Source organism: Topomyia yanbarensis, chromosome 2, assembly GCF_030247195.1.
Source record: "Topomyia yanbarensis strain Yona2022 chromosome 2, ASM3024719v1, whole genome shotgun sequence".
Lineage (NCBI taxonomy): Eukaryota > Metazoa > Arthropoda > Insecta > Diptera > Culicidae > Topomyia > Topomyia yanbarensis.
In genome coordinates, this window is record NC_080671.1 from 368,722,095 (window position 1) to 368,734,718 (window position 12,624).

The following is a 12,624-nucleotide window of genomic DNA, read 5'->3' on the forward strand; positions in this document are numbered from 1 at the left end:
CAATAGCAAGTTCCACCCCCGTTCGCACCTTGAACACAACCCACCAGCGTCGTCCTTACCTATCATCGTAGAAGAACCGACCGCAATGGGACATCCGAATGATTTCCGTATCGGTAGTCAATGTTCCACTATCCAGCGCACATCCTCGGACGGTGATTGTTTCACGGGTGTCGTCTACAATGGAATATAGCGAAGAAGAAAAAAAAATGAAATGTCCATCAATCAAACATTTACCACCGACATAAACCCACAGATATCCCATAGTTGCAGTCAATATTGTCCGCCCAGTGTTCGGCCATTGTACAGTGTCATCGACATGGGAGGTCACATGTTCACTTGCATAGCTATGCTCGTTTACCACATGTATTTTGTGGGATCTAGATCACGATTTTATATGGGCTCCGGTGTTCAATGGGAGGCGAGTCTGGATCGTGGGGAAGTTCAACGTTTTATGCAAATGGAAACCCATCCCCTTTCATGCATTAGCACACTTGCGACAAGAGTCACATCAACACCTAATATTGGATTGGTACTGAGCGATAGTGTGATACAGCCATTGAACGCATTATGGTATGTATAGCATAGCATAAAGCCCAACGCCTAATGGCTCTCAGTCTGATGGGTAAAATTGTCTCAATATCACGATGTTCGCTTCTAACAAGGCTATACAGAAAATGATAAACACTGATTCAGAGTGACTGTAGAGTTCATTCTGCTTTTCAGTTCAGATGAGGGGTAGATCGTAATAATAAAATTATCCAGCAATTACGTGCGCGCTGGATACAGGCTAGTAGTAAATGAGGTGCTATAACCGTATGTTTTCCTACATGTATCCATCGCCTACAAACGTTGATGTCATTTACGTGTCCGGCTAATCATTTGAGACATAAGTGATATCATTATGTCTCTGGCCATATTTTTGTACCTAAGGGGTGGCCTGCTTTACAAGAAGGAAAAATCGAGTTTTTTTATTGCTACGTCAATAATTGAACTATCTAAGAATATAAAGGGCGAACACGAAATTATTGCGACACATTCAACAGGGCATAACTTTTTTACCATTGGGTAAAAATCAACCAAATTTTGCACACTTTCTCATTGATGTGTATTGTTTACATGCTGTCAAACTCGAAGTCGTGTTTTTCGATTCAACGAAAATGGAGGTGAACCAACGCGAGTCGAGAGAACAAATTCTTTCCAAACACCTGGAATTTCCTGACCCGTCGCACCGGCAGTTGGGAAAAATGTTGAACATTCACCATTCAACCGTCTCCAGAGTGTTGCAGCAGTTCCAGGAGCGGTTGACGTTGGACCACCGGACCGGGACCGGAGAACAAAAAGACGAAGGGAAAGGTAAGGCGGATGATTAAAGCAAATCCCAACGTCTCAAGCCGTGATTTGGCTAAAAAGATCGGCATGTCGCAGAGCTACGTCCAGAATGTAAAGAAGAGAGCTGGACTACATACATACAAGGTACAGAACTTCCCAAACTGCGATGAGCGGCAACAATCGACGGCTAAAACTCGGGCACGGAAGCTCTACGAGAAGATACTGACAAAATATGGCTGCTGTGTAATGGACGACGAAACGTATATAAAAGCCGATTTTAAGCAAATTCCGGGGTTGGAGTTTTTCACCGGCAAGAGCAAGTTCTATGTGGACGACAAATTTAAGAAGAAGAAAATGTCGAAGTTCGCCTCCAAATATCTCATTTGGCAGGCCATTTGCTCTTGCGGACTGAGGAGTGAGCCATTCGTGACAAAGGGCACAGTAAATGGCGAGATCTACAAATCTGAGTGCCTCGAGAAGCGCCTTTTGCCGTTCTTGGCAGATTTGGCATCATGCCACTATTCTAAAAGTGTCCTGGAGTGGTATGAGGCCAATTCTGTCCATTTTGTTCCAAAGGACATGAATCCGCCAAACTGTCCGGAGCTGCGCCCGGTGGAGCAGTACTGGGCAATGATGAAGCGGGAACTTCGGAAGAGCAAGAAGACAGTCAAAGACGAGAAGAACATGTTAAGAAAATGGAAAAAAAACTGAGAAACTGGTACCGAATGACACTGTAAAGACTTTGATGGAGGGCATCAAGCGAAAATGCGTTCAATTTTACACTCAAGGCTCCATCGATTAACTTTTCTTTTGATTTTTGAAGTAAATATATGTAAAAAACTACCCTAAAATTTTGGTTTGATTTTAAACATTATAAGAAAATTGGCATGACATTTTCGGTGTCGTAATAATTTCGTGTTCGCCCTTTAACACAGCACTTTTCGAACCCAATGCGAAGTATTTTAGAAGATACATATAGAGCGTAACGCATAGATGCGCCGCAAAGGTATGCGACTCTACGGACGATGTACATACACATTCTATATAAAAAATACCGAACCCCTACGTTAAATTTTCGAGATAATTTTTCAATTAAGAGTTTTTTTTACTTATTTGAAATAAAAAATGCTATTGCTCACGAAAAATTCCACAATTTTATGAGTAAAAAACTCCTTAATTGAAAAATTATCTCGAAAACTCGACGTATGGATTAGGTATTTAATACATATAATGTGAACGCAAAGTTAACCCTTTCATGCCCAACTTTTTGCTAGTGCATGTAGGGTTTCAAAACTATTTTTTCTTGAAAACGGTGGGGTCAAGAAACTCGAAAAATTTTTTTTCATAAAGGTAGGTGCTTCTCTTGCAGTGCTAGAAGCTGCTTAATTTTTACCTTCCAATGCTTATTACAATTCTCTTAGCATATTCACAATAGTCCAATTGCTTGGAAAACGTAGCCAAAAATAATCTAAATTGTTAAGTTTTATCAGTTTTTACTAATATTGCATCATAACGAAGTTATATGAAAAATTCATTTTCCGTCGTCAACTTAAACTGTCCCTGGCAGCACTGCTCCTTCGGAATTCAATCAGACTAATTGCAATAGCTTCAGTTCTAGAGCTGATCCTTGAAACTGTTAATACTGAAATGAAAGCCAATAGTCACATTTATTAGCCTTACTTGTTTTTGTGAGCAAATCTTGCCACAAACAAAAGTTATAGCTGTTTAAAAACGTTGTTGTCCACAAACAACATGGGCATAAATGGGTTAAGTAGCTTTTGAATGGCAATTAATACTGCAAACCGTGTGTTTCCAGAGAAAGCCGTGTGGTGTCCGGCGGGCTGAAATCTTTTTGCACTATTTCAGCCAAGAATAGAACCTCTGGGAACTGCTCCCATGTCGTAAGAGGCGACTAACAACCGAAGACTTAAGGAGTTCCTAGGTCGAGGTATTGCTCCGTATCGAAGACTTAACCTGGACGGACCTTAAGGTTTTACATCATAACCTTTATCCATTCTGTATTTAGTGAATCACTGACATATAGTCACCTTTTCTGATTCGCTATTCTCGATTGTGTACCAACGTTTTAAGTTTCTTCTGGCGGTTGTATAATAGCCGTAAAGGACGAAATCTAATTCTACACTAAGTAACAGCATATATTAATATCTTCCATGCCAAGGTTTAACTTCCAAAGCTTTGGTTTATAAATCGTTTTTTAAAAAAAGTTAACTTTTATGTAGGAAATTTATTGAATTGGCCTAAGATGGAGCTGTCGAATTGCACATTTTTAAGTTGTTAGCGATCTGTAGATGTGTTAAATTAGACTTTTTTTAATTAACTCTGGAAACGTTTACCGACAAATCTACATTTACGAATACCTCCAAAAGTGACTTCTTGAGGTCTCATGAAGGCCTGACACTAGCTTTATGATACTTTTGCTTTCCTAAACAGTGATAAAAATCTCAACATTCCAGAACTTCACTTTGTCAGAAAATGTAGAGCGATCGGAAGCTAAAACTTCGTAAAATCGCACTCCTGGTTCTTTCTTCAAAATCATCCAGTGCAGTATTTAACCCAATTATGGGAACGTGTCTGATAGGGAGAGTGGAGATGCCAACTTGTCATTAACATTTCGCAGTGAATTTTTTCACATTCATTTGGGATATCTTTTATACATTTGTACGCTTTCTTTGTACTGCAAACTTTGAAAATGATTATTGAAGTGTTAATAAGAAGCATTACTCCCGATGGTCGGCTGTTCGGAGTTCAAATTGTTCGTTTCGAATTTTCGGAAATTGATCGCCAGCGACTACGTACATATTGTTAAGATCATATTGTCTATAGATGAGTAGACCTCTATCATATTCCGCGCGGCTTTATCCTTTCATGACGCCCCACGGAAGAATAATTTTTAAAATGCCTATTTGAATGGATTCATATTGCTACTGGAAGTCGCACACCTGAAAACTTTGATCTAAAACGAAAAGACAAAGCGCGTGATTACTTAGCTAAATCACAATATCTACCAAGATATATCCTGATTCATCTCCCTACCTACTAACACCAATCCTATCCTGTGACACTTGTGGATGAACTATTATGATGCGGTCATAATAGTCACAAGTGTTGAACTAACATTCCTTCCCATCCCAAAATTGACCTGCATGGGCGTGGCCATCTACGTTATTGATCATAATATAATCGTAGTCTCTTTAGGTTGCACGTTGAGTATGATGAACTACTCCCAAGTATCATACAATTGGTTCAATATGCAATTTTAACAGGCTTTGATCAATCACGGGAAACTCACGGGCGGTCAACTAAGCTAAGCTAAGCTAAGCAAATCGTGTTTTTTCCAGAGACATTCTACAAAAAGTTTCGTCACCGAGTCGCTTGTTGATATTTTTGTATAAAAAAATACAGAATGTTAATTAAATTATACAGTATAAAATACAAAAGTTTTGATCAATTCGCTTCATCCAAATTTCTAAAAAAATGGAAATGTTTTTTCACGCTGGTATCCTTACATCCACCTTAAACTCCAAGATTCATTGAAAAAATAGTTCCACAAGGAATTTCCCATAACTCGCTAAAACACGGAGTTTGGCTGCATGTTCAAGCTTCTTTTGTGGTTCTTTCAGTGGTACACTGTATTTTCTTTTCTTTTTTTCGAGATTTGTCCTACTGGAGCTTAGAGCTAGGTTCTCGGAAGGGCCAAGACAGGCAATAGCGCCCACAAAAACACTGCTTTATTGTACGGTTCAGGTAAGTGCGGGCCTGGGAACTTCGCAATCGCATGTATCATCGCGAAGGACTCAAGCATTTGTACGATAACAGGCTTTTTCAGCTACATTGCATCGCGTAGTGAGCCATCTTCACTCGATTGCTTCCGTCATGCTTATGATCTTCTCTGCTCTAAAGCTCCCGATTGTCTTTAATGGTAGTGTTGGGACTGAAGGCACGACAGGGCCGTTTCTGAGTTAGTCCACATTGTGGGTCGACAAATAGGAAAAGTATGGTATTCGCAGACTGCTTTGATCAGTTTTTCCCCTAACAAGACACTCATCAACACCAGACGAAGCGCTGATGAAGTCTTCAATGATGTTACGTTCACTTTAGCCATCGCTAGCTGACAAAGGCGGTAGACGGATAAACTTCCTCGCTGGTGTCAGTGAAGACGAGTTGTCATACTGTCCCAACTTCTGCGACGAACACCTTGGAAAGAAGGTCCTATGGAGTCCTATCTAGCCACCCCATTGAACAAAGTTACCTAGTAATACCGGAATGTACGGGCACCCAAACGAGATTGATAGTATCTTCCATGCTAAGTTTTTCTATTTGAGTTCGGCATACAATCACCAGCTTGGACCGTGATTTGTCCGAGCTAATGGCCTTGATTGCAGCCTGACTATCGGAGAAGAAGTTTATAACATTTGCCGAACAAGCTCTGTTGAAGGGCCGATCGTACATAATCGCAAAGTTTTCTATTTGGAATACAGTGCAGTATCTACCTAGCGATGGGACTATTCCAATCTCCAATTTCACGACAGTAGACACCGACACTAGCACGTTCCACCATCAGTGTAACAGGCCACTTGCGTTTGTTATTGTCTCTCCAGATAGCTAAACAACCATTCCTTTGAGAGGGAATTTTCACATGAAATGTCCTGCCAAGTAACAGTTGAAATTTTATGGCATTCTTGTAGTCCATCTTAAAACTTAGATTGTACTTGTAGTGTGCTATAAAACATAAATTGTCACTTGCGCTGTAAGGAAAACTACATGTGAGTGTAATATCGCTGGGAGCAAAAATTTCCTCACCCCATGTAACCATTTGTGGTCACAGTCGTGTATGACTGGTAGCAAGATCAACATAGTTACTGTTCCAAAGACCATTAACCTGTTGTCTATATGCACATGATAGTGCTTTTTTAATGTGTATGTGTAATGGATTAATATTTAGAAGGGCCACAAGGGCAGCAGTCAGAGTTGTTGCGAACGCGCCAGTCAACGCCATGAACGCCATTCTTTGCATATGGTTTAGCTTCGATTGGACCTGCCACCACGCAAGGCATCCGTATATTATTGGACGTACAATTGTCGAGTAAATCCAATAGATGTATTTGGGTTTGAGACCCTAGGTCGTTCCAAACGTTCATCTGCATTGCCCGAAAGTCATGCACGCACGCTTTTTTTAATCTGAATTCAATGCGAGCAGTTCAGTTCAGTGTGGAATTCAATTCAACTTCAATGTGCTTGGCTTGATCCGCACACAGAGTCAGAGGGGACTGCAAGGGACGAATCCTGCTTGTTATTCGCTTCTTCTTGAAAAGAACCATTGAGGATTTGTTTGGATTAACTGATAATTTAACTTATCGACATCTGTCGACACTGTTCGAGAGCTGTTGATACAATGAAGTGTAGTAATTAGTAATTAGTTATCGTCACCAAACCCGTAGGTTAGAAAGAATATTGAGTTTCCTCAACAAGCCGTCGGTAACCAGGTTCCATAGCAAAGGTGAGAGAACGTCACTCTGAGGACAGCTGCAAATACGCAACTTTATTATCTCTGCCTGTCTCAGTGACGAACAAAGAATACGGTTACTAAGCATTGCGTTTATCCAAACCAAAATACTTCATGACCGCGTGTTGCTTCTACAATAGAGTGAAAGGATACATTGTCAAAAGCACCCTCAATATCTAGGAATACACCCAAGCTGGACTCCTTTTCTTGCGGTACAGCACGCAGGACTAGGGGTTTGCTCAGAAACACAAATCGTGTTTTCGTTCTTGGAGCTAGCGTCAATCTAGCGCTAATCTAGTCCTGTGACTAAGTTAGTGTCGGATTCTGATGAGACGAAGTCGAAACGCATAACTAATTTACTTATAGGTTTTCTACCCCCAACGATGGTTTTAAACATTTTTCTCCATGGTAGAGAAAAAATTGTTTTTACCTAATATTTTCTCCACTAAGGAGAAATATAGCATAGCAAATCAATTGAACCCAACACAAACGAGATAGGCGTCTGTTCTCTGTGATATTATCTAATGCATTCAAAACTGGTTCACTCAAATTGTCGAAATGGAACGAGCAAAATTTGACATTCAATAATCCCACCTCAGCTGTAGCGGGTACTTACCGTAGTAACCGGCAATTTTGATGCACGACGTGGCCGGAAACAGTCCGTCCCGTCCTTTTCGCCCACCCATGCACGGCGACTCCAGGATGGCGGTGGAGTAGTTATTGTGGAACGGGTCGTCGCACGCCTTGTTCGCACCATTCATCGACACACATTTGAAGCAATCAATTCCGTGCGCTGGAACGAGAGAAAACCGTGGTTGGGGAATTATGTAAATTATTTAACTTTTTCCACATTTGACCTATATGTAATTACGGTAGCCGGTGGGACCACCGGGACAGGGTGGGTTGCGATATGGTAACACAATCAATGATTACAATGTAGCGAAATAATTACGATTCACGCGGTTCACCGAAGTGGGTTGCTAATTGATTTATGAATAAAATAGTATAGCCCGCTTCTTGAGCGTTATACACTTTGCACCGAATATCACCAGAGAGATAATTTATTAATTCCCCTCCCCCATGTGGTGGGACTATTAATTTATGCTCAAATTTTCGATATAATTGGTAGCTTTTTATTTCTGAAGAGTAGGCCGATTCAGTGATTTAGTGATAAGTTTCTACTAAAGAGGTATTCCAGATAAATTCATCAAGTGCCAACAGCCGGAATAAGAGTAGAAATACAGCCAGATTCTACCTATGATCAAGCTAGATACAATAAACAATTGAGTAGTTTATGTCGTTTCCGCTTACGTTATATAATAGGGTGCGCTTTTCATATTTTGAACATCTTGCGGCAACTAGAGCTTCTTTATGACGACACATTCACGTTCGCACCATAAAATATCCTCATCCCAGTAAATTACATCCGGAATGAGATTCAGAATATGGGCTGACTTATGATTACATTCCAACCAAAGGCAACAACCCATCCTGAATGAATCGGTTTTCGAATCGGCTATTACATTTGCGCTTAAAAGAAAACATTCCAATTGCAATGAGTTGGGAATCTGCTGTCAAAATAAGTGAAACAGAGAGTTGTGAAAGAAAGAGTTTCAACTTTTCATGGTGAAAACTAATGAGTAAAATGTATGGGCGCGAACAGTTTTTTTAGATTTTTTTTGAAGATTTTCCAGTAAGTGTCTAAATAACTGTTCCCATATTTTTTCTGCATCAAATTTTACAACAACAATATTATAGTTTCTCCAAAATCCCTAGCTTTAATATCGTTCTCATACCTTTAAATTCACGTTAGCCACCACTGAAGCAGCGCCATCTCCTAAATATTTTCATGAAAGTTTTACCTAATTAAAGCGAATGAGAAAAATTTGCCGTTTTGATTGACTGCAAATTGTCTGAAATACAAAAAACCGTTTCAACACCCAAGTAACCATAAGCATTAAGCCATTGCACTATATTGACTATATATTTGAACTAATGTTGCATTGAAACTCCATTACAGCATTAACAATGCAATAAAGGTCTATATTAGCATCAATAATGCATAACTGCACAGCCGATATATAGCATTATCGCTTGCTCTATATGCGTATATAAAGCTGATATAACGCGTAAATTGTTCAAGGATCTTTAAAGCATGTAAGCTTTACAAGTGCATTTAGTGCCATTATAGAGCAAATAAATGTACCGAATAGAATTTTCAAGAAGAGTTGCATAACAAATAAACCCACAGCATTACAATAGCATTATATCAGCTTTTCATTTGCTCTATAATGGCACTAAATGCACTTGTAAAGCTTACATGCTTTAAAGGGATCATCCATAAATGACGTTTTTTGAGTGATTTTTAACACCCCCCTTCCCTATCGTAGCATTTCGTCCCGAACCCCTAAATAACCCCCCTGGTAATTACGTAGCTTGACGGTAAACCTCCCCCTCTTGACCCCGTAAAAAATTTAAAAAAATAAAGAACGATGTTAGTTAGATGAAACGGGTAAAGCTACGTAGTATGACATGATCCCCTCCCCCCTATCGTCACACATCATCACAAAATACAAAACTCCCCCCTCCCCCATATAATGCTACATCATTTATGGATGATCCCTAAGAGAAACGAAAGTAATGAAATTGAAAGACGAATAGGTATTATAGAACGATTCAGTTTTAAACTTAGATCAGAAAACTAGGACTAGTCAGGCCCATACGGACATGACCGGAAATATGAAGAATCCTTTACCTTCTGCTAAGTAGGAGTTGAGAGCTGCACCCAAGTCTACCGCATGGTCATGGATACAACATAACTCATTAGGTTTTTCGAGACGTCTCTGGCTATTTTCTGTCACCCGCTCAATTTTTAATAGTTTCCAACCACCAAATTATTGTAAAATATGCCATTCAACGTATAAAATCACAACCGTCTGTACTGGTTACTATAAGCGCGCAATACATGAATAAATAAAACAGGTTGAGTATTGTAATGTACCACCAGAAACTAAATCGCATGACTATGCATACTGGAGTTGTACACGAGAGCAAGCCTTTTCTGGTTTGCATCACGCCATCACCACCATTGTGGACGGAGCTAAAAGGATACAAAAAAAATAACACCACACAGTAGCAAAGCCTAAAACGGGTAGTAAAAAAACATCACAAAAACTTTGCGGTGACGATAAACGGGCACTAGTTGCAGTCATTTTTCGGTGCAGGGTGCAAATGGAAATGTATGACTGGCACTTTTCTGTTTTATTCACTTGCACTTCCGGACAAAGGACTACATAATTAATGGTACTCTTCAGTTGTGACTTTCGGACATTGGGATACATAAATAGAATTCGTCCGAAAAGTGTAGGATCGTGTTTACGAGGCAGTTTGCATTGTATCATTCACAAAGTTTTAGGGAAAGTGGTGTCAAAATTCTCTTTGAAAGGAAATTCCGGACAAACCGTTACAGGCTAAACACAGTTTGCAGCAGTTAATAAAAGAGAAAAATTTTCTCTTTTGTTTACTACCAACATCTGTGATTGATGAGTAACGGTTTGTCCGGAATTTCCTTTCAAATTTGACAGTTGGCTTTTAAGCCGTAATCATATGTTTGTCGAGAAATAATATTTGTGTTATATTGCGCACTTCCCACCAACCAGGACTCCGCACGTTCAAAGTTCGAGTGATCAAACTGCTAGTCTGCTACCGAAAACTACGAGCAGTCAAAACGGTCAAAATGCATAAATTTCAAGTGATAGAGATGGTACCTTCATAGACAGACCAGTCGAACTAACCAGTCTATGAGAAGTATTTAGTAAAGGAATAGTAAGTGCGCAGTGCGGTTAGAATCCAGTTTTTATACCACAAGCAATATTATTGCTGAAGCAAACAGACTCATATGTTCTGATCTACAACAAAAATATTTTTTGAACATGTGAAAATCTACTCAAAGGTTTTTTGATCATTTGACTACTGGATGAAAACCGGTTTTTGCTGAAAACCAGTTTTCGAATAGTTGGGGAGCAATTAGTCGAAAACCGGTTTACAGCGAAAACAGATTTTCATACAAGTGAAGAAATTAGCCGTTAGTATTATGGAAAGAGTAAAGCGAAGTAACGAAGTGAATTAATTCTATTTTGTGATTCAAAAATTGAATGGCACCGAAATCTTCGCCACATTTTTTTTGTTCAGTTTTCAAACAGGTTATTAACCTTTCTGCAGTCGCGATGGTGTACTGAGTGCACGCTGCTAAAATCGTACCCATTTTGAAGTAGAATACTTCTAACGTTTCAATATAGGGATCCCGTTTCAAAGTTTGTGCTGAGATATTTTCCCAGTTTTCAAATGCGAATAACTTCCGTTGTACTGATCGAAAGCGCTATATTTTTGCACTACCTGATCGGAAATATGTGCAAGTATATTATATTTGTAAAATTTCTGTAAAATGCACGATTACTGTAAGTAACGAGAATAATGTATTTTGTGAAAGTGGTAATTATCATTGGTCCGTACAATTCAACCAAGCAGAGAGCGTTGCTAGCACTGCCCAGTGGCGGATCCAGAGGGGGGGTCTTAGGGGTCCGGACCCCCCGTCCTCGAAAATTTTTAACTTCATGAGAAATTTCAAAGCAGTTTCTATTTTCAATTCATTCTAAATTCTAAACCATTCCAAATCAGATTCGTTCACTAAAGCTGACTTTAATTAAATGAGGGTATTACATATTACGTATTGTACAATGAACATTTCAAAATCGAAATTTCGAACCCCCTCCGAAATTTTTTTCTGGATCCGCTCCTGGCACTGCCCCTTTACCATTCAATGAACCCAGACGCACTATAACTTTCTCCTAACTCCGCTAGCGAATGACGGATCTCAATAGTAGCATGTCTGTAATAACATACGTACATGGAACTATTGAGAACCAGAGCTACAGGTCCAAAGCCCTGGTAAAGGAGGATGGTTGTGATGATCCGGGCCGAGATCACCACGTAAAGCAAGGTAGGGCATAACCCCAATTCCAAGGCGTGAAGCGACCCGTGCCGAGGGATGAGTGATCGAGGGGGTGAAAAAGATGCTCGATCGTTAACGGAGCCTGTGGGGTACCTGGGCAACCCCCACAGTAAGCGTCCCTTACCACGCTAATGCGGAGCTCTGGCGTGGCGGACATATATTTCTCGCGCTACTCGTGGGAATTTTCATGGAGCAAAATAAAAATAAAAATAAACAGACGGAGGTGCCAAACCCCTTCGCAAGAGGTGGTTTGGCGAGGTCTCCCCCCCGTGGGGAGAGTAGTGGAACGATGAGTGCTGTACTCGAAAGCACCAGTGACCCCCCAGCAGCGGTAGGCAATACCCCTACCAATGCATCGGAGGGGCCAATAGCTGCGATGCGCAAAGTAGCGAAGCAACTCGATGCTATAATCGACTTCGCTAGCGCAAAGCAGAACATAGCCAAGGAGTTGAAGTTGAGCCTTCTGGAGCTCCGGAAAGCTGTTCGTGTCGCAAGACAGGAACAGCAGGCATATGTTGAGAGGGTGGAATGTCGGGAGAGGCCCGACAGAGAAACCCAGACAGTGGCCTCCAATAGGGAGGAAAGAGAGAAGGTTAATAGAGGTTCACAGACAGTGGCCTTTACCTTCTATGGAGCAGCCACGTCGATCGGAGCGGCGACCGAGTTCCCCTCGAAGGGAAAGGGAAAGGGCAATCGCAAGACGGCATCGAATGCGAAGCGCCCTAGGAAGTCGCCAGGAGAGGGTGCCAAAACCGACACC

At 40.6% G+C, this 12,624-nt stretch overlaps 1 protein-coding gene across 13 annotated transcripts in view; it reads right to left on the minus strand.

The window, feature by feature from the left end:
- LOC131684476 (uncharacterized) overlaps positions 1–12,624 on the minus strand; it is a 231,462-nt gene that overhangs the window by 19,555 nt on the left and 199,283 nt on the right. For all 13 annotated transcript variants that reach the window (XM_058967399.1, XM_058967394.1, XM_058967401.1 and 10 more), the window contains 2 exons: positions 7,470–7,646; positions 60–174 (listed from right to left, as the gene is read on the minus strand). In XM_058967399.1, coding sequence (XP_058823382.1) covers positions 60–174; positions 7,470–7,646 — 292 coding nt within the window. The remainder of the gene's footprint in view (positions 1–59; positions 175–7,469; positions 7,647–12,624) is intronic.